This window comes from Salvelinus alpinus, chromosome 32 (assembly GCF_045679555.1).
Source record: "Salvelinus alpinus chromosome 32, SLU_Salpinus.1, whole genome shotgun sequence".
NCBI classification, from domain to species: domain Eukaryota; kingdom Metazoa; phylum Chordata; class Actinopteri; order Salmoniformes; family Salmonidae; genus Salvelinus; species Salvelinus alpinus.
The window spans coordinates 18,053,630-18,080,072 of record NC_092117.1 but is presented as its reverse complement, the minus strand read 5'-3'; the positions used below and the strand labels follow the sequence as shown (position 1 = coordinate 18,080,072).

Here is a 26,443-nt window from a genome sequence, read left to right as displayed (position 1 = left end):
GAACCTGGTATTGAAGTCTGATATCAGGGAACCGGTGTACTTTCGGGGGGGTGGCTCTGAAAAGTGCACAGTGCATGAGTGGGAGGATATGGCCATGGTTTACATGCGTAAGAGGGGCGTATCTGAGATGGACCAAGCTGTTGAGGTTATGGGTAGGCTTATGGGAAGGGCCCGCGATGTTGTTAAAGTGGGCATACGCAGCAATCCCTCCGTTGATTTATCTAAAGGCCCGAGTCCCATCTTTGACATATTGAAACAACATTTTAGTGACACTGCTTTTTCAAGCATGCCCCTCGCTGACTTTTATGCCACATTACCTCTGACTGATGAACAACCATTTGAATATTGGCTCAGACTGAACAGGGCTATGGAGGTTGCTGAAGATTGTCTAAAGATTACAGAAAAAAAGTGTTGAAGATCCATCTCGTGAGCTCCCAGTCATGTTCATCAGACATTGCCCTAATGCTGAATTGTCGCTTATCTTTAAGTGCAAGCCATTACAGCAGTGGACCGCTGCAGATGTTCATGAGAAGTTGGATGAATACAGGAGGGAGCAGAGGTACTCTCACTTATCTAAGGTGACCCCAGCCATCGCAACAATGAAGCAGGAAGTTGGTGCTGTCATGCCAATCACCATGCCTGCTGTGAGGCCCCACATAGAAGTACCTAATGCGTTGCCTTCCCCAGCCCAGACTATTCAGGGCTCAGCTGAGCCGATGGACCGTATCTTTGCAATGCTGGAGCGTGTGCTGGAGCAGAGGCCACAACAGTCTGACCGTCAGTTCCAGAAAGGGAATGGGAGCAAAGTGAAGTCTAATGGGCCATGTAACGTGTCTGCTTGGGCCAATCACCTCTGCTTTCTTTGTCATGTAGCTGGCCATGCACGCTCTCAGTGCACCAAGGCCGCAGCTCTGAGCACAGCTGGTGGAGTCCCTACAGTAATCACTGCTCAGCTCCCGGAAAACTAGTAGGCCTGCATGTAGAAGCGGAGAGTGTTGGGCCTTTGTAGAGTCCCCATCGGTGAGCTGTTGATTTGAAGTCTGTATATAAAAGTGTTTGTGACGAAATGGAGACTGAGAAGAGTATCATAATGCAGAACACACAGAGACTTTCCCCATATGATGATTTATTTTATGCCAAGGTGTTAATAGGAGGAGAAGTAGAAGTGAGAGCTATGCTTGACAGTGGGTCCATGGCTTGTACCTTGAGCTCTAGGGTCTTACCTGAACTGTTGCATGCAGGAGTGTTGAAAAGTCCATCATTGAGTCCTACAGAGGTAGTCTTGGTTGGTTGTGGTGGGTTGAAGACGGGGCCTTTGGGAGTATGTGAGCTGGAGATGGAGGTGTACGGATGTAGAGTTGCCGTGCCTACACTGGTGGTTGAAGGCCAGAGTGATGACCTCATCTTGGGCAGCAATCTCCTAAAGCACTTGATTCGCCACCTGAAGACAACTGACATTTACTCCTGAGGTGCTGACTTGCTACACCCTCGATAACTACTGTGATTATTATTATTTGACCATGCTGGTCATTTATGAACATTTGAACATCTTGGCCATGTTCTGTTATAATCTCCACCCGGCACAGCCAGAAGAGGAATGGCCACCCCTCATAGCCTGGTTCCTCTCTAGGTTTCTTCCTAGGTTTTGGCCTTTCTAGGGAGTTTTTCCTAGACACTGTGCTTCTACACCTGCATTGCTTGCTGTTTGGGGTTTTAGGCTGGGTTTCTGTACAGCACTTCGAGATATTAGCTGATGTACGAAGGGCTATATAAAATAAACTTGATTGATTGATTGATTGAAGACTAATGGAGATCTCTGGAAGAGGGTTTATACTCCTGTGTGTGACGGGGGTGAGGAGAGCAAGCTAATCAACATGATGGCTAATGTGGAGAGATGGAGAGACAGTGAAGTACCTGACAAAGTTGGAACTGTGAGACTAAAAGGGGCTGTGACTCTAGAGCCTATGCAGGAGCACTTAGTCTGGGGCAGACTACGAAACACTCAGAGTCTATCAGCGGGCAGTGCTGTTCTCATTGAGCCCAGCAGTTCAAGGTCAACACCAAGGTCAATACTGGTAGGGAGGACAGTAGCTCTGTTGCGGGGGGATGGGTGGCTCCCTGTTAGAGTGATAAACCTTTCTCAGAAGACAGTGACATTGAGACGAAACGCCACTCTAGCCGATGTCTTTCCTTGCATGGCTCTAGAGGACTTTGACTGTTCGTGTGTGAATTAGAGGTCGAACGATTATGATTTTTCAACACCAATACCGATTATTGGAGTACCAAAAAAAGCCGATACCGATTAATCGGACGATTTTTTTTAAATAATTTTTTTTGTAATAATGACAATTACAACAATACTGAATGAACACTTATTTTAACTTAATATAATACATCAATAAAATCAATTTAGCCTCAAATAAATAATGAAACATGTTCAATTTGGTTTAAATAATGCAAAAACAAAGTGCAATATGTGCCATGTAAGAAAGCTAATGTTTAAGTTCCTTGCTCAGAACATGAGAACATATGAAAGCTGGTGGTTCCTTTTAACATGAGTCTTCAATATTCCCAGGTAAGAAGTTTTAGGTTGTAGTTATTATAGGAATTATAGGACTATTTCTCTCTATACGATTTGTATTTCATATACCTTTGACTATTGGATGTTCTTATAGGCACTTTAGTATTTCCAGTGTAACAGTATAGCTTCCGTCCCTCTCCTCGCCGCTACCTGGGCTCGAACCAGGAACACATCGACAACAGCCACCCTCGAAGCAGCGTTACCCATGCAGAGCAAGGGGAACAACTACTCCAAGTCTCAGAGCGAGTGACGTTTGAAACGCTATTAGCGCGCACCCAGGTAACTAGCTAGCCATTTCACATCGGTTACACCAGCCTAATCTCGGGAGTTGATAGGCTTGAAGTCATAAACAGCGCAATGCTTGAAGCATTGCGAAGAACTGCTGGCAAAACGCACGAAAGTGCTGTTTGAATGAATGCTTACAAGCCTGCTGGTGCCTACCATCGCTCAGTCAGACTGCTCTATCAAATCATAGACTTAATTATAACATAATAACACACAGAAATACGAGCCTTAGGTCATTAATATGGTCTAATCCGGAAACTATCATCTTGAAAACAAAACGTTTATTCTTTCAGTGAAATACGGAACCGTTCCTTATTTTATCTAACGGGTGGCATCCATAAGTCTAAATATTCCTGTTACATTGCACAACCTTCAATGTTATGTCATAATTGCGTAAAATTCAGGCAAATTAGTTCGCAACGAGCCAGGCGGCTAAAACTGTTGCATATACCCTGACTCTGCGTGGAATGAACGCAAGAGAAGTGACACAATTTCACCTGGTTAGTATTGCCTGCTAACATGGATTTCTTTTAGCTAAATATGCAGGTTTAAAAATATATACTTCTGTGTATTGATTTTAAGAAAGGCATTGATGTTTATGGTTGGGTACAGTCGTGCAACGATTGTGCTTTTTTCGCAAATGCACTTTTGTTAAAATCATCCCCCGCTTGGCGAAGTTGGCTGTCTTTGTTAGGAAGAAATAGTCTTCACACAGTTCGCAAAGAGCCAGGCGGCCCAAACTGCTGCATATACCCTGACTCTGTTGCAAGAGAAGTGACACATTTTCCCTATTTAAAATAAATTCATGTTAGCAGGCAATATTAACTAAATATGCAGGTTTAAAAATATATATTTGTGCATTGATTTTAAGAAAGGCATTGATGTTTATGGTTAGGTACACGTTGGAGCAACGACAGTCCTTTTTCGCGAATGCGCACCGCATCGATTATATGCAACGCAGGACACGCTAGATAAACTAGTAATATCATCAACCATGTGTAGTTAACTAGTGATTATGATTGATTGATTGATTGATTGTTTTTTATAAGATAAGTTTAACAGGCAGGCTCCTCGTGGAGTGCAATGTAAAGCAGGTGGTTAGAGCGTTGGACCAGTTAACCGTAAGGTTGCAAGATTGAATCCCCGAGCTGACAAGGTAAAAATCTGTCGGCCATTCCGATTAATCGGTCGACCTCTAGTGTGAATGATGATTCATCAGCAGCTTTACAGCAGCAAGTGCAGAGAACGGCTGATATACTCACTGACTGCCAAGATGACTTGACAGTGACTGATGACGGTTCCAGCCAACTTCACGATACTGACGGATCTGACAGTTCAAGCAGTCCTGGGGTCTTACGTGACTTAGGTTTGACTGATGTTGATGTCGACTCCTGTCAAGTGTCTCCTGCTGGTAAGAAGAAACTCATCCAGCTCATAGCTGAGTACCAGTCTATTTTTTTCCAGGCACAAGTTGGATTGTGGAAAAGCTTCCGGATGTCTTCACCGCATTTAACTGAGTGATGAGAAACTCTTTCGGATGCTCTACCAACGCCTTTCACCAAATCATTATGAGAAGCTCAAGCAAGCATTGAATGAGATGGAAGAACGTGAAATCATAAGGAAGTCTAGTAGAGTTCACCTCTCCCCTTGTCCTTGTATGGAAGAAGTCTGGAGACCTGAGACTCTGTACCGATTTTTGTTTGCTCAATACTTGCACCATCAAAGACGCTCACCCACTCCCTCACCAGGCTGACGTGCTGGCCGCTTTAGGTGGAAATGCTTTTTTCTCGACAATGGACCTTACCTCTGGCTACTAGAATGTGGAAGTGCATGAGGATGACTGGAGATTCACAGCTTTTACGTCGCCATTTGGATTGTACGAATACAATCGTATGCCACAGGGGTTATGTAATAGACCTGCAACCTTTATGAGGATGATGCTAAACATTTTTAGGGATCAGAACTTTCTTAGCCTGCTGTGTTACCTTGATGATGTCTTGGTCTATGCGCCCACTGAAGATCTGGCTATACAGCGCCTGGAAATGGTTTTTGAGCGTCTCAAGGCTCACAACCTGAAGTTGGCGCCAAAAAAGTGTAACTTTCTGCAGAGGTCTGTGAAGTTTCTGGGGCATATCATTAGTGCGGATGGTGTAGCTACAGACCCTGAGAAGGTGAGGGCCATTACAGGAGTAACAGAAGCTGATCTGATGGAAGATGGCACTGACATTCCATCTCAGCAGAAATTGAGGTCATTCCTTGGGATGTTGGTGTATTATCAACAGTTCATTGAAGGGTGCTCGACCATCGCAAAGCCTCTCATTGGATTGACTATTGGACACAAGGCTCCTCGCTTAAAAATGAAGCGGCGCTCACCTGTCAGGAAGTTGACGGCTGCCGACTGGACAACATAATGCAGACAGGCCTTATTCCAGCCAAAGCAAGCCCTACTCGACCAGGTTTTGTTGGCCCACCCCAACTTCAACAAACCCTTTCTACTCTCAGTGGATGCGTCCAGCAACGGCTTAGGTGCTGTGCTGTCCCAGGTGCAGGAACAGGGAGCTACAGCGAGATCTATAGCCTTCGCGAGCAAGTCCCTCAGTTATGCGCAGTCGAGGTATCCTGCGCACAGGCTCGAGTTCTTTGCCATGAAATGGGCTATCTGTGACAAGTTCCACCACTGGCTACGGGGACAGCAGTTCACGGTATGGAGGGATAATAATCCCTTGACATACATTCTGACCAAAGCAAAGCTTGATGCTTGTGAACAGAGATGGGTCGCCAAGCTGGCACTGTACGAGTTTGACATCAAGTACATCCCTGGAAAAATAAATGTTGTTGCAGATGCTTTGAGCAGAGAGCCCTTCGTACGACCCAGTGCACTCCATCGCCTGACAAGGGTCCCGTACGAGACCTTACTAGCTGAAGCTAACGCTGTGCGCACAGACAGAGTGCAAGATGTGTTTCGCCGGTCCAGCCACCCCTTTGACAAAGCCTCTGACTCGAACGAAGTGGTCATTAGCTGTCAGGCTACTGTTGACCCCTCATCTGGTGCTTTATCAAGACATGAAGTTGCAGCTGTTCTTCATTCACACAGGTGCTGGGTGGGTGAAGTGGGCTCACATGCACTGCTGTTGCCACAGCTTCCACAGGCTGTTATGCAATCAGAGCAGACCGATGTCGATGTTCTGCCACACAACCTACTGATAAGTAAGCAGCGTGATGACAACGTGATTAGCAGAGTGTTCTTCTTTGTGGAGAGGGGGAGAAGACCTTCCCGGAGAGAGCGTGCCCATGAGAGTGTTGAGGTTTTGTGTCTTCTCAGAAGTTGGGACACGTTGACCATGAAGATGGGTGTACTGTATCGTGTTTCGAAAAATGTGGTTACAAAGAGGAAAACGTATCTGTATGTGGTTCCAGCCTCCATGAAAGCAATGGTGTTGAAGGGTGTCCATGATGAAGCTGGTCACCAGGGCCAACAGAGAACAGTCTACCTGACAAGACAGAGGTTCTTCTGGCATGGCCTGGAGAGGGAGGTAAAAGCATATGTGAAGTGCTGCAGGAGATGCATCGTGAGCAAGACTCCTGATCCGGAAGCAAGAGCTCCTCTTGAGAGCATAATTACAACTGAGCCTCTTGAACTAGTGTGCATAGACTTTTGGTATGCAGAAGATTCTTCAAACAAGTCCTTGGATGTGCTCGTTGTTACTGACCACTTTACCAAATTGGCTCATGCCTTCTTGTGTCCGAACCAGTCTGCTAAGTCAGTAGCTCATCAGTTGTGGAACAACTATTTCTGTGTCTACGGGATGCCTCGCCGTATACACTCAGACCAAGGAGCCAACTTTGAGAGGGCTTTAATAGCCAAACTGTTGAGTGTTGCAGGTGCTCAGAAGTCTCACACCATGCCGTACCATCCGGTGGGGAACGGGTCCTGCGAAAGGATGAATAGGACGTTGGGAAACATGATCCGGGCCCTGCCGATGAGAGCAAAGCACAGATGGCCTCAGGCGCTGAAGTCCCTCACTTTTGCGTACAATCCACGAGACCACAGGCTTTGCCCCTTTCCTGCTAATGTTTTGGAGGACGCCAAGACTGCTTGTTGACATAGTCTTTGGCTCTGTCATAGAGAACCCAGAAGTTGTCGACTATGACCAGTTTGTTCAGTCTTTGAAGAGAGATCTGAAAGAAGCCATGAATACAGCACAGGCATCTGCAGCGAATCAGTTGAAGAGGCATGCTGACCTTTATGACAGAAGAGTCAGAGGAGCACCAGTGGAGATTGGGGATCGAGTGTTGCTGGCTAACAAGAGGAAGCGAGGAAAGCAGAAGCTCGCTGACCGTTGGGAGGATACTGTCTACCTTGTCACTGGATTGAATGCTGACAGTCACACTTTTTAAGATTCAGAACAGCTCCACTGGACAGCAGAAGACGGTACATTGCAACCTGATAATGCCAGTCAACTTTCTTCCTCTTCCCCATGCTGCCGTTGATGAGGGAACAGACATGTCTGGATTAACAGAGTCTGAGGACATGAAGGACAGCCTTGTGGTCTCAGCTGCCATGGACACTGTAGTGGATGATGATGCTGAGTACAGAACAAGAGTGTGGGTGTCAGAGTTGCCTTCTGAAGGAACAGGTGACACAAGCCTGGAGGGTGATCCTTGGATGCTCAGGATATTCCACCTTTGGATTCTGTGGATGATATACTGCAGCTGGAAGGTCTGCCTCGATCAGAGAGTCTTCAAGAATCTGACCGAGACCGTAACAGTGTAGTGAGTGAGCTAATTGACCAGTCTGGTTACGATATCCGTACTGACCTACCAAACTTGGACCATTCCTTACCTGATCAGTTACGCACGGACTGTGTTGACAGACCCACTATTGCAACAGTACACAACACTGTCACTCCTTATGAAGTTGAAGGTACTCGGGGTTGTATTAGGTCAAGGGCAGGAAGACTATTTAAACCAGTGTCTAGACTGATTGAGATTATGAATCAGCAGAAAGTTAGCTCTTGAAGGTTAATATGTGAATAGAGAGGGTCAATGGTATTGACATCTTTTATTTGTTTTGTTTTTACATCATTGTGACCATGATTAGAGGTTCCAGGATGGTAATGTGACGGATATGATAAAGTCTCTTATGGTGGTTTATTTTAGTACTTGGATGTTTTAAAGTCACTGAGTGTATTTAACATGTAACAGGCATGTTTACCTATGAGAGCTAAGGGGATTGATCGACTGCTTTGCACTCTAATTCTCAAGGAGAATAGTCTAATGACTGGAATATTTAGTGACTGTTTTAAAGCAGGGTCTGCATCCTTGATATACACAGCTTTACCTTTTAGTTTTCTCTATTAGGTAGTATAAAAACATATCTATATATTTTTTTTCTCTCTGGATTATTCTGTACATATGTTGAGTGTCTCTGTATCTGGTATGTTTGCACAGTGCCGTTTTGTATTTTTATTATTTTTCTTTGCAAGTAGAATTCAGTAGGGGGGAGTGTAACAGGGTTATATTGGTGATTCCCCTTGCCACTTCATTGTTAAGCCAATGGGTTTTTGGTTTTAGTTTTATCTTGCCTTCACCTACTCAACATGGCATCTTATTGGCTGGTTTGCGTAGCTTGCTTACGAGGGAGAATGTTTCAGTTAGAATCGTTCCAGTAAACAAGCACCAAACCAGCGGTAAGTTGTTGGTTGCAAAGCACTGTACGTCAAAAGTGATTTTTATACTCCCAAGTGATGATTTAAATGTACAATTTATATCAATTTGTTTGTAAATGTTATTCGAACATCACACATAAGATGCAGCGTTTTTTGGCGAATATTTGTTGTGCATTTTGTTGTAGAGAATTCCAACTAATACTAGCTAGCAACTTACTGTGTCTGGTGGGGGGGTTCGTATATTTTGTACAGTGTGTGAGTGCAGAGTTGGATGGTGAGCCGTGCATTGCATGACGTGCAATTTTGTGCTGTTCCTATCAGGTACATTGTTAAAGATATTATATTGTATATTGTATTATTTTGGTAACTACATGCCCAGTGAACAAGCACCAAACCAGCGTGCGTGAGTGCAGAGTTGGATGGTGAGCCGTGCATCGCATGACGTGCAATTTTGTGCTGTTCCTATCAGAATAAAGCTCCATGACTGGTGCTACAAGTTGGAGTTCGTGTCGATGATTGATTGTACACAACGCAAGAAGAGTCCTGTTACACCTGCACGAGTTTGGTTAATATGCATGCATCGCCTGCATGTATTTACGTGATGTGCACGTGCCTCAGATGATGAACAAACAAACCATGAGAGCCATGTATATTGAAGTCGGTTTAATAATACTGTCTTATGGATATTTTGTCTAAAATTTCCAACGGAATAAGGGCGAACTCAGCAGACAGTTAATTCAACATTCTGACTGGTAAAGGGACTGTTCAGTCTTCTGGAATCTAGCGACAGATGTAGGAAGTCCACACTAAGCTTGCAACTTACGTTGAATTGCATTGATGTCTCATTGAACTGTTGCCTACAGCTAACAGTGCTCTCCTCTCTCCTGTGTCAACAGGTCCAGCTGAAGAGTGATGAATTGAAGACCTTTGCCATGAAGATCCTGAAGAAGCGTCACATCGTGGACACGCGGCAGCAGGAGCATATCCGCTCTGAGAAACTCATTATGCAGGAGGCCCATTCTGACTTCATTGTCAGGTAGAGACACTCATGCGACACCTGTCCACAGACACTTTTAATTCACAGTGAAACTGCAGAGGACCCACCCTCCCCTCACCACTGTCTTGATATCTTTGTACTTTGTATATCTTGATATCTTTGTGTTTCAAATTCAGACTGTACAGGACATTTAAGGACAGTAAGTATCTCTACATGCTGATGGAGGCTTGTCTGGGAGGAGAGCTGTGGACCATTCTTAGAGACCGGTGAGTGTTATACCTTGATCACCAAACCACCATTGTGCGCATGTTGCTTTTGTCTATCCCCACCATACTCATTCATGACATGCAGGTTAAAATACCAAAACCAACTGTGAATCAACTATTAATTTGGGGACAGGTCAAAACACACATGAAACATTCATGGACATTTAGCTAGCTTGCTGTTGCTAGCTAATTTGTCCTGGGAGATGAACATTGTTTTGTTATTTTACCTGAAATGCATATGTTCCTATTTTTGCTGTGTCTTTGTAGAATTTTGACCCATTTTGAGTCATACAGAATCATGTGTTCTCTACTCCGACAATTAATCCACAGGTAAAAGGGGAAACCTAGTTAGTTTTTTTTGTTAGTTAGTTCTTTGATTTATCTCTACCTGTTCATCTTTCAATCACCCATGTGGGTAAGTATGCTAGTGAAAATCAATGAGTAGATTTTTGGAGAGGTGGGACTTGCAGCGCATCAAGCTTCTAAAGTAAAACCAAGTTTTAGTTTAGCGCCTGGCTAGGGAGACTCCCGTTGACACCCGCGACCAGTTTGGATTAAATAATAGAATAACATGTATGTGTACATTTATTTTGCAACGCTCGCGCACGCAACCTAGTCAGCATTTTAGGCCAATATTTCAACTCATTTCATTGTGCCTCGCATGTGTTTCAGTGAGTCTGGGGAAGAGCTGGTCAATGTGGGCTTGTTTGAAATATTATGGTTATTTTAGTGATTATTGTCACTTCCTTCTCCAGGGGTTCGTTTGAGGACTCCACCACCAGGTTCTACACAGCTTGTGTGGTGGAAGCATTTGCCTACCTACATTCCAAAGGCATCATCTACAGAGACCTCAAACCAGAGAACCTTATACTGGACCACAGGGGCTACGCCAAGCTAGTAAGGGACACACATTGTGGATTCAAAGCTTGATGGCTCAAACCTCTAACCCTTTCAACTATTAACGCTGCAGGTTGCCCCTAAGAATGTATTTTCCCATGTTCTTTGTTTAGGTGGACTTTGGCTTTGCCAAGAAGATCGGGTTTGGGAAGAAAACGTGGACGTTCTGTGGAACACCAGAATACGTGGCACCAGAGATCATTCTGAACAAAGGCCATGACATCTCAGCTGACTACTGGTCTCTAGGAATCCTCATGTTTGAGCTCCTGACCGGCAGGTATACAGACAAACCTGATAATTACTCTTAAATAAAAGTGTAAGGCTAGATGTAAATTTAGATTGGGAGAAATGTTAGTGTCTACTTCTATCCCGGTCTTCCAGCCCTCCCTTCTCTGGCCCTGATCCCATGAAGACCTATAACATCATCCTGAGGGGCATTGACATGATTGAGTTTCCAAAGAAGATTACCAAAAACGCTGCCAACTTAATAAAAAAACTATGCAGGTGAGTCGCAAACCATTTGGTCCACCCTCAACAATTACGGTTTAAATGCTCAGTGTAATCAAAAACATGATTTTCCTGTATTTTATATATATTTCCACACTACGAGGTTGGAATAATACTGTGAAATTGTAAAAAAGTATGATAATGCCCTGTTAGTGTGAGATTTGTTTGAAAAGACCACCTGAAATGTCTGTTTTGGTGGGAGGGAGTTTTGGCCTTACATGGCGACATCAACATACAGTAAATGAGTTAATAGACCAATAAGAAAGAGAGTTTTGAACCTCTCTGCCAGTAAGAGCTAATTTTCAGTTTTCCCGTCCCCACTCAGACCACTCCCAGACAGTCCTAGCAAAATTATTTCCTGAAAAAAATCCTCTTTGCTAAGAAGTTATTTCTGTAACTTTTTGACTATTTTAATTGAAAACAATCACACTAATGTAATTTATTGTCACCCAGAAATGATTTGATATTGAGATAAAAATGGCTGCATTGGACCTTTTAATATCATTTGGTCTTAAGTAGAGAATTTAACCATGATGTGTCCATGTTAGGGACAATCCTTCAGAAAGACTGGGAAACTTGAAAAACGGTGTTAAAGACATCCAAAAACACAAGTAAGTTCATGGATATGGAGCCATATTATTCTACTCATCTTTCCACATTTTGATATTTACAACAGTTTCTATACATTTCCAGATGGTTCGAGGGCTTTAACGGGGAAGGTCTACGGAAGGGAACTCTGACACCCCCTATCATCCCTAATGTAAGTCACAAACAAAAGTCTCAGCAGCAAGCTGCTTTCATAAGAAGTTTAAGTGGCTCAATTCTCTGTCTGACTTTGTCTGTCAATCAGGTGACATCATCGACGGACACAAGTAACTTTGACAACTTCCCAGAGGACAATGAAGACCCGCCCCCAGATGACAACTCTGGCTGGGACAACGATTTTTAAACGTCACCCCCCCCCCCCCCCCCACCCCCAATACCAAATTTTCTTCTGTTATTGGCCTGGGGGCCTACTTCCTGATGTAGTTGCATTCTAAAGACTGCGATAAAGAGGAAGAGGAGAGGGGGAAGAGAGGAAGAGGACCACAACCGCTGTGGGTCACCGATATGCCTTCGCTATACGTGGCTCTGGGACTAGAATTTAATGACTTTAGCATTTCCTCAGTGTTCTCACACACACACACACACACACACTCACACACACACAGAGAGACACAGAGAGAGAGAGAGAGGTAAGTCCTGGAGCTAAAACAATGCCTTTTCCTTTAGCAGAGAGCGCGTGTGAGAATGAGTGTGTGTACAATATATGTGAGAGTGTAAGGACACTATAAGGAACGATAAAAAAGTAAAATATATAGGGTGGAAGATGAGTTTTCTGTTGCGGCCAGAGACCTGCACTGCTCCTACAGACACAAACAGACAGGCTGGGTCCATGTTTGGAAGGCTTCCCCTCTGCACCCTGTTTTCTCTCCAAGACTTCTATTACTATAGCTGGTTCCTGAGGTTTGGCTCAGCAGTACCTAGTACCTACAGTATCTGGTACCTGGCCCTCTTCAATAGGGAAACAGGATCTTAACACTGAGTCTGACAAGTCAAACAGGTACCAAGTGCTCATGACGAACCAGAATGTTACTGTTTGTCTTAATATTACTTTTAGAACCACAGAGTATATGTACATATCATTTGAAATGACATTCTCACACATGCACATAGGCTGCTACACTCATCTACTTTACTCATGTACACTGTATGCAGCAGCTAGTTATCTTTCAAAAAAGCAACCTTTTTGTTCTGTGCTTCTGATGGAAAGATTATGACCTTTCAAATGTCCTGCTTACAAATGTAATCAGTCACACATATTCATCCCTCATTTCTGGAAAGCAATTTATTATTATGCAGTTATTAGCAAACTTCATCAACGAAGATCCTCGGACCGTCTTTCATTTCACAGGCATTGAGCGGTCAGATAATAAAGATTTATTTTGAAAGTCCACTATATGCTCTTAGCTACACATCAACCTTACATATTGCAAATGTCTGACATTCTCATCCTATGAGTTGCTATTTCATCATGTAGTTGCTAACCAATCAATATAAATGCCATCCCTTTAAATAGGTAAGTCCCATTTTCATGCCACAGTAGTTTAATTGACCACTTTTAATGGAATTTTAATGCCTCCAGTGCTGTCGTTTCTACAGGTGCTGAATTAAATTTGAATGGATGAAACGTTATGAGCACTGGTTATTGTTACTGTGTATTGATATTAAAGTGCTTGATTACTTTGTAATGCACTTGCTTTCTTTCTTTAAAGAATTGTGTTGGTTTGTAAACTTAAGTGACAGTCTGTTTAATATTTGACACTTTTGTTGTGTTGATTCTCCGTGTTTAGTTAGTCATACAAGTCAACGCTAAATCCAGAGGACAATGATACATACATAGAACAGTTAGCAACCGATTACTATTCCTTGTTGACATAAGTATGAAGTGTGCATCAGTCATATTTTGTAGTAGCTCTATTTTAAAAATAGTTTTTGTAAAACAGTTGGTGGACTGGACAACCAACATGGTTATGTTTTAAGAGTAACACTAATCATCCATTCATCATTTTCTCTACACTTGTGGTTCAGTACCTGACTGTCCAACCCCACTAATCATTCATCATCAGTAGAACAATGCAAGTGCCTTAAATCACTGGCATCCCAATTAACATCATGTCATCATTTCAATACTGCATGACCAGTAAGCGACTCATAACATGACATCTGTTGTCACACCTCTCCCACATGGCTGCCTTCCGTATATATATATTTTTACAATTAAATAAAAAACACTAGACAACAACTGAAAGTCTGTCTATAAAACAGTATTTTCCTCCTTTTCTCCCTTTACAAAAAGATAGATTTAAGGGATATGTATCCTAACCTGGGTGCACATGGTATGGAAACAAAGTAGAAACACTGACTGCATTATGTGTACACTCTCCTCTGGACATGATAGTGGGTCGTTGCACCTGAAGACTGAGACCTGGGCCCTTATCCACAAAGCCTCTCAGAGTAGGAGTGCTGAACTAGGATCAGTTTCTCATTTAGATAATAATGAATAAGACTATATAGACAGGTTGGGACTTAATCCTAGATCTGATTTCTACTCTGAGACGCTTTGTGGATAATGGGCACAGAAACTCACATGTCAATCTGATGGATAAACCACCACTTAGAATGACCACTTCAATCAGATAAAGAGATGGCAAAGATGATTTGCAGTTTTCGGCACAGCTGGTTTGTTAAATTGAGAGGGAATGCTTAGCACTGTCAATCTTTTTTTATTTAAAAAGTGCTGAGTTTGTAAAGGCCCAAGAGATTTTAATTTTGCTTCAATCTTCACTCATGTACAAGCATATGCAACCCAAGCCACAAATAATCCAGATCATATGCCACAGACAAGAACACGTAGCCTATGCCTGCATTACTTATTTTAAACACTATTGTTGCCGTGATGCAGGTATCCATAGAAAAGATTGCAAGCATTTCAGTTTCTTGTACACCACTTTGTCATTCACAATTTGACAGACCCTTACTGCTTTAATTTCCACTGATTTGTGTATCCCCAACCCCAACCATTACAATCTGAGTTGCCTGATATATTTTCCTTGTGTTATTGTTATGTTTCTACCGCAAATACATTTTCAGCGTGCCACGTGTACACCCTTTAAAAAGTAAATACAACATACTTTTCATACTTTTCTTCATGTGGCCAATCTAAAGTTACATTTTCTATTCAAAACACCAAGTCAATAATATAGAGAAGGAAACATCCACAACCACAAGAGTGTGCAAAAGGTTAGCATCTTCCTGTTCACCCCAAAGTAGTCTGACTCAAATGAAAGCAACTTGTAGGCTTTGACAGGAGGACCTTAAGCTTTTCAGAGATGTTTCATCTGGTTCGTAAGTATTTCAGATGCCAGTAATCAGACCCATCGAAAGTGTATTCCCAGAGATGGAATTGACTCACGAGACAGGCCTAACAGTGTGTCACCTCCGTGTGATCACTTGAACCTATCAAAGGGGTTCTTGTTAATTCACGTTGGTTTACACCTTGGTTAAAAGCTTAAAAGCTAAAGCATCAAACCAAACCACCAGACATACTTTAGCGCCAATTCGTGTTCGTGTTCAGGTAGGCAATATTTGTATGGCGACATTGCTTCTTTATTGTCTATACAGTTATAAACCACCAGATGGGGACCAAGTGACAAACTATTTCTGTAGCCTACAAGAGAAGCAAGCACATTCTCTACGGCCTCGCTTTCTCACCCCGTACAGGAACTGTTTTGGTGCCTTTTCTGGATATATTGTAAACTTTTTTAGACTATTTGTGTGGGAGTGAGCTACAGGCCATGGGAAGAGCAGAGAGTCACTCTGTCCGATTTGGTGGCCTCTTTTATCCTGTGTCCTTCCCAAGCGCAACCTGATCGCAAGCATGAAAGATCAGAGTTGTCTTTTATCTCAATGTGCCAGTCAGCCCTGAAAGACCTCTCCACGGAAGCCCATTAATTCGGTAAACTTTCGCACCCCATAATGGTTTGCATATCCTATATTGATGTCCGCCGCTAGTGTAATCAAGCACACTTAGAGGATAATTGCGCCCTTTGCAATCAGAGAGATCAAATGAAGTAGTTAATCGACGGAAAGTAGCTCCAATCACCGTGTACACACAGCCAAAGGACAGTTAGGCTACTTGAATGTCAAAGGAAAAATAGTGCGCCTTTAGGAAAGACCTTTCCACTGTGCCAAACTTTCCCAAAAGAGCGTAAGAATGGGAGAATGTGTCCAGACAACAGATACAGTTCAATCATAGGATGTGGTAATAAGGAAAAATGCTATATTAAATCATAATATTTGCGAGTTATGAGCGCAGATTTCAGACAATGTACAAATAGTAAGTAGCCTTGCATGAGCGGCTTGTGCGAGCCAGAATAGATGTCAGACCATCTTACCCAAAATAAGCAATAGGGTCCGTGTCAACTGCTCGTCAAGCGTAGTCTATTAGAAGTTCTGGATTTGAGCAGCTCCACAACTTATTCTGTCTGAAATGTGAGTAAATAACTTTGGTGCCAATTTGATCAACATTTGGCTACACTAACCAGTTGACAGAAATGTGGTATTGGCTACAATGCCATAATAAACCAGGAGTTATCCTGAGCTGTATCCTAATGGCATCCTTTAAGTATCGTTTAAAGAATGAGGTCTCCAGGCAGGTGATGTGCGCAATCCCAATAGAGACGTGTTGATCACACAATTATTGTGAAACGAAATCCTGACGGGGCGGTTGCCCATTTCCGTACAGTGGAGCTCAGGAGTTTAAGCGCCTTTGAAATTCCACACTCCGCCTTTGTTGTGTGCTGCGAGGGGCGGGAATAAATACAGACCCACATGTATAAAGAGAACATCGCGGAGTCATGCGTCAGGATACCTCAAAATACCCTACTAACAACAACCTCTTGAGACTTTGTGGTAGGATTCAAGACTTACGCGGACTTTTTAACAATACATTTGACGGATTTATTTATAAGACCGATAATTTACATAAAGAAGAAGTATGCCTCATCTGTCAGTGCTTCGTTTTATGGCGGTGTATCTCATGCTGTTTGGATACCTTGGGGATGCTTATGCCGGGGCGGTTTTACTGAACTCCAATGCCATCAAGAACTTGCCTGGTGGCACCGACACGGTTAGCCCGAGCCCACGTCCGTCTTCACCAGATAGCGACCGGCAGAAAGCAGTCGTGGACACGTTGCAGGTAAGAAACCCTACTAGAAAGCTCTAGGAGCTGTGCGTAATACCAACACTAACCAATGCCCAAACGTTTGTTGGACACGTTACCTTTGCGCTTTTACCAAAATGCGTTCTGCATTTATGCTCCAATGGAAATACATATTTTATTATGTCTATTTATCTTAGCCTATTTGCACATATGATGATGAGTGCGGGACCGATGAATTCTGCAATGGTATCCGAGGCGCGTGCCTCCCATGCCGAAAGATCCGGAAGCGGTGCGCAAGGGATTCAATATGCTGCGCTGGGAACCGCTGCATCAACGGTGAGCTCAACATATCCACATGTTACATGTTGTTATTTTTTTCAACCATTTTCAGATCATGATACTTTTAATTCATGCGATGTCTTGTAGTGAATTTTAATGATGTGGTAAGAGAGGTATTGGGAGTACAACAACAACAACTTATGGATAAGAAAGTTGGGGTGTCATGAGATATTGTAATTATCTTGAAAACTTTAGTAGCGTTTATTGATAACGTGTACCTTTTCCCTCAGGTGTTTGTCAGGCCAGTGATCAAGATGCTGAAGCTGTAGTCACTACTAGTGTTGGGAATAGGCAGAACAACACCATGGAACACCATGGCAAGAGACTGCCTCTGCCCCAAGGTCAACCACAACATTCTGTCAAAGGTAGGTGTGTATTACACACACACACATGCACACACCCACACAACAAACACTACCCATAAAGATTCTATTGATTTGTCCTCCCGACACTGTCCACTTCGGACTAAATTACCATTGAAAACACAAAGCCAAGGGGTTTGAAAGAAAACATTTCATTATAAAAATTCCAGCTTTGAGGCCTTTTCCGTGTTTCCAACAGAACACGTCATAATTACCTCTCCCTCCTCTCTCTCTTTCTCTAGGTCAGGAAAGTGACAACTGCCTGAGGTCTTCTGACTGCTCTGAGGGTCTGTGCTGTGCACGCCACTTCTGGTCTCGTATCTGTAAGCCGGTGCTGACGAAGGGCCAGGTGTGCACACGTCACCGTAGGAAAGGTGGCCATGGCCTGGAGCTGTTCCAGCGCTGCGACTGTGGAAGTGGTCTCTCCTGCAGACCGGCGAGAGGAGAGAAAGACCCTGGAGTCAGCAGAACCGCAGACCGGAACCTACACACCTGCCGGAGACGCTGACACACACACATCCTGGACATACACACTGCCTAAGATGCTGACACACTGCCCATAACCTACACATCTGTCAGAGATGCTGACACACACACACACACACACACACACACACACACACACACACACACACACACACACACACACACACACGCACACGCACACACACACACACCACCTGGAAAGGAAGAACAGATTCCAGAGAAAAGTGATACGCTCAGAGGGATGCGATGGTGTAAAATGGACCAATCTGATTCCCCTGGATGCTGGAGGATGCCAAATAAGGAAGTTGTCATTGGATGTGTCTTGGAAAGATCGATAGGTCATTAAAAATGGCAGAGTTGTTTTGTTTCTCTTTTTATGGAACTAACCTTGATTATTGCAGTAAATTACTGTATTGTAAATAGTATACTGGAGGTGGTACTTAACTGAGCTATTGAATTCTGTCAACACTAGTATGATAAATAAGAACACGGTGCTGCATGGTTCGTTTCCAATACTGTAAATGTGTACACAATATGATTTATATTGTTATTTACTGTTTAATGTAAAATGTATATTTGTTTTATTTACTTGTAAAAAAAGTAAAGATATTTGTTTTATTAAAACATTATAGTAACCTGACCCATGTTGTAAGTGTGGCTGCTCGAGTTCTACAAGAAAAAAGCTTGTTTGTCTGTTTTACAATGGTTGTCTAAAAATCTAGTATTTGATATTGTGATCCGGGGGAAAGGTGCAAAACAACCCATATGCCAATAGTTTTTGACTCTATACGTCCCAAAATGATGTCCAACAGCTTAATGATTCAGTCAAGCTCTCCAAAGATAGGGGGTAGGGAATGTTTTTAGCATTCCAAGCTAACAACCACCCCTTTTGGAGAGCAAGAGTTATTTAGGCATGCTCTTGGTAGCATTTAACTCCTAACCCGGTCCACACAAATCAGTGGTTAAGACTGGAGAGTTAGAATTTTTGGCCCAGCTATCCTGGTCATGGTTTTTACACATACACAAAGGCATACACACATGTACGCGCACACACACGCTCACGCTCACACACACGCACACACACACACACACACACACAAACGTCACATCAACTATCACAAAACAACATATCTTTGTATGGGGGCTTGACCATAGGATAAATATCAAAGTGGTGTGGCACAGTCCTTGGGCCATGCATTGCTTCCTGTAAAAAACACACCTAGTCATTAAAGACAGAAACACTACAGCAGGGGACTATAAAGACAGTAACGCTGTATCCAATGAAAATAGTCTATGATAAGTATCCCAGTGTCCTCCTTGGGTCTTTGGTGTTTCTGGCTAACTTCTAATTACACCTCTCCTAGCCTTCATGTGAAGCTGAACATAACATAGAGATAATGTAGCTACCAGCTAGCTGAGCTTACTCTCTAATTACTTTATCTAACTCAATCTAAAGAAGGATCATGAAATGGGGATACCACACGACTTAGGTTTACTGTGATGCAATGCAAGTGTTCTTCATGCTCACTGCACGGCAGGGACACACCGCATTTCCTGCACTTGTGCAATAACATATAAGCATCGACCAAACTCTACCTGCGTGTCTCTAATTAGGACGATGTGGATTACATGATGGCGAAGGAACGACTGTGTCTTCTGCCCCAGCCTAGCAGACGGATTCTCATGTTGACATCCCAGTGATTTGGATCAAAGGGTGGCAAAGGGAAACATTTGATTTGTAACTATGCAAAGTGCCCTCTGCAACCTTACATGTCACGGCCATATACAGTACACTATGATGGTTAAGGATGGATGTTTATACAGTATCAGAAGTGATTTGACCCAGGTCTTTAAGCTCTTTACATTGTATGGGGGTAATTCACCATATCCACAGCAAATGTAGCACCCAACCCTCAGTTGTGCATGGCAGTTGGTAGACTGACAAACACACAGATGTATTTTACATCAAGAAGTAGCCCATGATTCTATTAAATGACTACCAATTCCTGTATTGTCATCATAAAGCTCCAGCATGAGCTAAAGCATGTTTGCTGGGGTTCCTGGAATCAGTGTCTCTGCAGAGCCACTCATAATTAGGCTAACCACACACTCCCACATCCCACTGGCATGTCCAAGGTGTGGTAAATTATACACAAGTAAAATACTAACCAAACACCAGTTATGCTTCTAGGGCTTTGAGATGGCTTTATTATGCCATTGTGTTATCTGGAAGTCTCAACATTACCATAACATTTATTGATCTTATCGAGAAGATCACAGAATCGCCGCTCCTGTTTATGACGTGCACTGGGATTGTAATTTCAATTGACCATAAAACCATAACACTGATGATGACCACCATTGATACGTCTGTTGAGTTATGTGTATGTGTGTTTTTCAATTTCCCCATATCAATTCCAAATCTTTATTGAGTTATAATAACACCCTGCCTACTTGCGTTTATTTTCAAGCTATATTCAAATCTCTTATTTCACTTTTAGATCTGATAAGCACAATAAACCATTTCACCACTAAAGTGGCTGGTGTAATCTTCATTATTATTCTAAAAGGTTTGCCAAACATCCCTGACAAGGCTATATAAACAAATGTGCAGTGAGACCCATCACAGATAAAAGACAAAAGAGATGAGGCCGTGTACACATGCATAATACCTGCTATTCTGTCACATGATAGGGGCATATATCTGGGGAATGTGGATCCTGATCAAAACAAGTTCTTATCAAAACATTTATCCCAGGGAGGTGTTATCATACTGTTGGTCGCTGGCACGGTTTGCCCCATATAGAGGCACAATGCACACTATTCATCTTAGTGAAGTAATCACAGTGACTATCTGAGAGATTGAGCAACAGGGGGACTCTCCCTATCTCTGGGAAATTTGTAATTAAAAAGGTACACGTCATCCTACACAATGCTTTGTGTGTTTGACCGTCTCATTTGAAAACAATTGAGTCCTACTGATTCAAATTCAAAATGATTACGATGGAGTCTTTCACACAGTGAGGAAGTTGGATTGGGTACAAAAAGGTGTGTTGTAGACTGCCCTCAACAGGTGAGTCTGTCTTGTTGATTGCTCTTGTTCCTCAAAGGTTATGATGGGACCTACACTTTCCCCAAAAAGTTATAACAGTCCTAAAATAATGGTAATAACTAACTAGTAGTGTGTTGTAGTATCTCAAGTGGAGTAATGGCTTATTTTAGTTATGTTACAGTGATGCAGCTGGTTGCCTAACTTTTTGATGTGGCAAATTATAATCCATTGGTTCCATTGAACACCATAGAATATAATATACTTCACATCATATGTATTTCTTCCCAATCTGTTTCTCTTAGCCATAGTGATGTCTGCAGGTCTCCTCATATGGCGGCCAGGAGGCTCGGCATCTTTCTGTACTACCCCAAGAACGCTGCTCTGGGCTGGCTCTCCTGGGGGGCCCCTGGGTGTCTGGTTTGATCCAGGCTGGTGTTCCATCCATCTGTGGCCGACGCCTCCTCTGTGGTCTCAGGTCTGTCCCACTCTGATGATGTCATGCTAAAGGACATTTAACACCACATGTAGTAAACTTGAAACAGGAAGGACAGGCATATTCTAGTGATTTGTGGACCCTTTTCTGGCAGATAATTGGATTTTATTGAGTTGAATCACATGTGAAATGTCAGAGGCTCAGTCTTGACATTGATATAAGGAGCATACATGTCTTGAAGAGAAACTATCAGTCATACATTGTAATTTGAACACTACATTTCCTATAAACATATTTGCATTGCACTTGATGCTTTTAACTTCTTTCATGGCTTTCTAATTTATGTCAGAAAGGGAAGTCTACTATAAAGTGTTATCTTGGCACGTGTTCAGTTTCGAATGTCTCATACACCTGCGTTTTTCAGGTGGATTCAATTGGTCGTTTCTTTCTTCCTGATGTGCCAATATTCCAGCTCGACCACAGCTGGGTCCCATTCACTGCAAACAAACAATATGCCCATTGTTTGTACAAATAATAAGCCAATATGCCATGTCTACCCTCTGTGCCAGACAAAACACAGCAAACAGATGCACCGGGGGGGGGGGGGGGGGGGGCAACACTACAGCTCGGAATAAAAATGCCTACTCTACATTATCCCTGATCCAGAACCTTTTCGGTTGGCAGCCAGAAAGCTGGCATGAATGCTACTGTATAAAGTCTCTCCGAGCCACAACCACGTTGTGCAAAGCTGTTTCACACGTATAATTTACTCATTATTTGTACATTTTTCTATGTAAAAAGAAATTAGATTAATTGCAATGGCAGCTACGCTGGAAAATCAACACTGACAGAGAAAAGAGTCATTACTCAGTAAAAATGAAAGCTATGCTGTCATATAATGTTCTAATTGAGTAGACCTGTGGAGTGGCAGTGTTCAGAACAGCTGACTCAATGGCAACATATAGTTAATATCCATCCGTGACACAGACACATTTGTGGAAGGCCTGAAGTAGTGTGAATCGTCAAAAATGCAATGCTTGGAAAAAAACGGTGTAAATGCTTGTCAGTAGACAAGCGACCATAGCTAATTCAGTATGCTCACAGGAGACAGAGAGCACTTCCTCTGAAACAGGAAATAGGTGTCTCTGGACTTTCTGTTTAATAACAGAGTTTTGGAAATGAAATGATGAAACCCTTCGACCGACAGGAGATGTCTGTCTACATCCCCTCTCTCTCCCCTATTTGTCTCTCTCTCCCCTATTTGTCTCTCTCTCCCCTGCCTCCCCCTTCTCTATCACACTTTCTTTCTCTCTTACTTTCTTCTCTATACCTCTGCCTCTCCCTCTCTCACACCTCCCCTCTTTCTCATCTCTCTTTGCCCTCTCCTAGCACATGGAACAATATAATTCCCCACCTTGCCCCCCCTTCTCCCCTCTCTCCCCCTAATACCTATCCCCATGCCTCTCCCCCTTCACATCTCTTTCTCCCTCCCTTTCTCCCTTTTCCAGGGAAATACAGAAAACATAGAATGTCACTCCTCACCCTACCTAGTGTCAGTCCAGTATTATCAAAATAGCAGAGCCCAAGAGCAGCCTCCTGAGCTCAAATGGGAAGCATCCTATTAGACAATAGTACAGTAATGGCCACAGAGGTTCCCCCATCGTTCCATTAACACACTGGAAAGGCGTTGCTGTGAGTTTGACATTAACTAGTGGTAAGTAAGTTATCGTATTTCATATTGCAGTACAACTACTGTAATCTAAATAAAGTATCAAAGCAAGCATTGTGTAATGACACACAACAAAGTACCATAGAATTGACGGTATTGTACTGTAAAAACTTCCAGACTGGCAGCGACTACAGGGCAAAACAAACAAATAGGGCATGGAAGAATGCTCAACCATTTAAAGTTTAAGGCTTGCTGCCACTCCAATCTGTCCCCTTTACATTGTAAATTGATGGGGCACTACTACCACATACCAGTTAAATTGGTATAGCATTCTCACTAAGGGGTACAACAAATATAGCCTCTTACAAGGCACGCCTCAACGTATGTTAATTAGTGAGCCAGAAACAACAATACCATGCACCACTAGTGGTCAAAAGGTTTTTGACGCTCAAAAAATATACAGTATGGTACTGTATTCTGGCAATGAAAATACAGTACCATTCGAAATGCAGCAATTCCTTCCCTGTCCACATTTTCCCATGGTTCACCATCATTTACAGTATGCAGCAGTGAAATGTTACTGTTGATAATACCTCAAATTACCATATAAATGACCATTTTCCGTTACAGTGCAATCCTCAGGGATGGGGGATGGGGGAGGGGGGGCGGCCCTTTCGGCACTCACCTAACCCTTTGATACTCCTTTCCTTCCTCCCTCCATTCCTCCTACCTATTAATGCCCCTGTTCGTTTTGCCATCAAAAGACTGTCTTTAAGTCCTTCAAAAAAGGGGGTCGGAGCACAATCTAATTTGCGTGAGGGGACTTTACAAAGGTAGAGTTTGGTAGAATAGAATCAAAAGGGAGACGGCAGTGCTCTGGTGCCTTGATCTCCGTGAGGGGTAAATGGACTGGATTGTCTTGGCCCCTGCTGGTGGGCTAAGCTGTGACAGAGTTAGTGGCAGGGGGTTAAATCAAAGGTTGGGTTATCTTCACTGGGTCATCTCCAGCATATTAGGACGTTGTCTAAATGTTGATTCGTTCACACCAACATCTGAGGGGACTTGATGAGGTGCCATAAGGAACACTCAATAGACTGTCCACGCCTCTAAAGGAAGGCAACAGTCAAGTTCACCTCCATTAGCAGACATTCTGACATTCTGATATTCGTAAGACTTCTTTGCTCTCTCTCTCTTTCCTTGGTAAACACTGATCTTCAAGGACTATGAACGTAAAATAAAATATAAGCCTTGTATTTCACTCAGCATCATCCTCACTCACAATCCTTACTAGTTGAATCATACTCATAACTAGGGCCCTACGGTTTCCTTGACCACATGACCTGACCAATACAAACTACAGATGTAGAGTATTTCTAGTCAAATCCATATAGTCAGTCCAAACTCAGGGCACTACTCATAACCGATCCCCGATGGCTTGCATGCTGTGTGACTGTTCTGCAGGTTTACAGTGACTGAGAACACCCCACAGCCGTGCCGGGGAGTTGTGTTGAGGCTGCAGTCTGTGTGTGTTCCTCCATTGTGGGTGGGAAACTTCACATTACTGTCACTCTCACAACTGACGTGAATAACAGGACATAAATCACACTAACTCAGCCCTGGACTCGCAGCTTGGGCTGAGAAACATGGATTTACACTGATCATGCATGCCACCCCCTCCTTATGTTGTTGAGGGTGGTGATGGGAATGGTTGGCACAATTTGAGAAGTTATGGACATTGCAAGTATTTGTGATGTTCTCATGCTGCTAGGTAGCCACCCAAAAGGCCAATTGATACCAGATTTCAGATAAGTTATTGTTGGAATCAAACTGTCCCTACATGTCAGATGCTGTCCCAGAGATGTCTTAACTCTCCAGTAACCCCAAACCGTTCCCTTGGCTCGAACTACACAGTCACATCAACTCTTAGCCAAGCACCAAATCCTCCAGAATCCTTGGTGATATTTTTGGACCTATTCTGAAATTTGGTAAGACATGGTGATTAAGCAATATTAATACTTTGGTTAAAATGCTAACTACTATTGTTGGTATCAGCACATTCCTCAGTGTATGCATTTGACCATTGCATTACACAAATTAAATCTCCATTCAAGAGCTCTTCTATTTTGTGGCACCCTACATTTAACTGACAACCCCAAAACAACACTGGCAGCCTCACAAATGTTCCATTTAATTTAAACTGTGCTTTTGGCATTCAGACGATGATAAACATCTGTTTAGAGCAGGGTGGTCAGCACAATCCAAAACCGCACCACTTCACTGTCTCCCTCAGAAACATAAACAATCACACAACATACTGATGTCGCAGGGAGTACTGGTATTCTGAACACATACTACATTTTAGTGACGTGCACAATCTCCAACATGCCAATTAATTTATGTCCCACTGGTCTACTAATTACGTAACTGCTGTCACAGATCTCTGGACAAGTTCTCTACAACTCTAATTACCATTCCTCTAAGATAAACCTATGTTCACTAAAAACAAAAGCAACACTAGGCCTGCAGGGAGTGATCTAAGCGGCTGATAGTGAGCCTTGATTAGCAAGGAGCTAACTAGAACCCTTGTGCATAATGTTTTAATTCAACATAGGGCCCCCCTCTCTTTGTCCTATCACAAATCTTGTCTTTAGTTATCTTCAAACTACTGCTCTTGTCCTTCAGCTAGAACCCTTATCATATATTGATTATGTCTCTTAGATTAAAGGACTGGCTTTCATTTCCACAAGAATGTGCCCCCCTCTCTGTGTCCATATGGAAACACTTCCCAGACAGATTGGTTCTGCTTTCCTTTGGACCAGGTCCCACTGGTCAAAAGAGGACTTGCAATAACTGTAGCTGTCTTATGTGTCCGTGTAAACACTTAGAGGACATTCTAAACAGGTTGCTTTGCTAATTCTCATGGGCAATCGTAGACATAGCAACACCAATTATGGTGTTATTATGGATTACAGTAGCCCACCAACAACACAGGAACTGTTGTCCTAGGGTGGAAAATCCTGCTTATGGAAAGAAAAGCTGGCCATCACAGTAATTTAGTCTGCTGAACAGCCTTAAAAGGACAATTCTTAATTTGTTTGTTGTGTGTACTAAACACAAATCATATTTAGTACAGGTA

General features: G+C 42.9%; 2 protein-coding genes across 3 annotated transcripts in view; both read left to right on the top strand.

The window, feature by feature from the left end:
- Positions 1 to 13,493, top strand: part of LOC139562210 (cGMP-dependent protein kinase 1-like) — a 189,722-nt gene extending 176,229 nt beyond the window's left edge. For both annotated transcript variants that reach the window (XM_071379678.1, XM_071379676.1), the window contains exons 11-18: positions 9,432 to 9,571; positions 9,709 to 9,798; positions 10,554 to 10,695; positions 10,809 to 10,972; positions 11,077 to 11,199; positions 11,751 to 11,813; positions 11,896 to 11,962; positions 12,053 to 13,493. In XM_071379678.1, coding sequence (XP_071235779.1) covers positions 9,432 to 9,571; positions 9,709 to 9,798; positions 10,554 to 10,695; positions 10,809 to 10,972; positions 11,077 to 11,199; positions 11,751 to 11,813; positions 11,896 to 11,962; positions 12,053 to 12,151 — 888 coding nt within the window. In that variant the 3' untranslated portion in view covers positions 12,152 to 13,493. The remainder of the gene's footprint in view (positions 1 to 9,431; positions 9,572 to 9,708; positions 9,799 to 10,553; positions 10,696 to 10,808; positions 10,973 to 11,076; positions 11,200 to 11,750; positions 11,814 to 11,895; positions 11,963 to 12,052) is intronic.
- A 3,175-nt stretch (positions 13,494 to 16,668) lies between these two features.
- Positions 16,669 to 18,793, top strand: LOC139562541 (dickkopf-related protein 1-like). Its single transcript, XM_071380306.1, has 4 exons — positions 16,669 to 17,002; positions 17,164 to 17,302; positions 17,536 to 17,670; positions 17,910 to 18,793. The coding sequence occupies exons 1-4, from the start codon at positions 16,802 to 16,804 to the stop codon at positions 18,173 to 18,175; spliced, it is 741 nt and encodes a 246-aa protein (XP_071236407.1). The 5' UTR covers positions 16,669 to 16,801; the 3' UTR covers positions 18,176 to 18,793.
- Positions 18,794 to 26,443: the final 7,650 nt, after the last annotated feature.

Bases quoted from the DNA above. Each gene is read 5' to 3' on its own strand.
- LOC139562541 (XM_071380306.1), top strand. From the start codon at position 16,802: ATGCCTCATCTGTCAGTGCTTCGTTTTATGGCGGTGTATCTCATGCTG. The intron at 17,003-17,163 runs GTAAGAAACCCT...TATTTATCTTAG, and splicing joins CAGTCGTGGACACGTTGCAG to CCTATTTGCACATATGATGA. The intron at 17,303-17,535 runs GTGAGCTCAACA...CTTTTCCCTCAG, and splicing joins TGGGAACCGCTGCATCAACG to GTGTTTGTCAGGCCAGTGAT.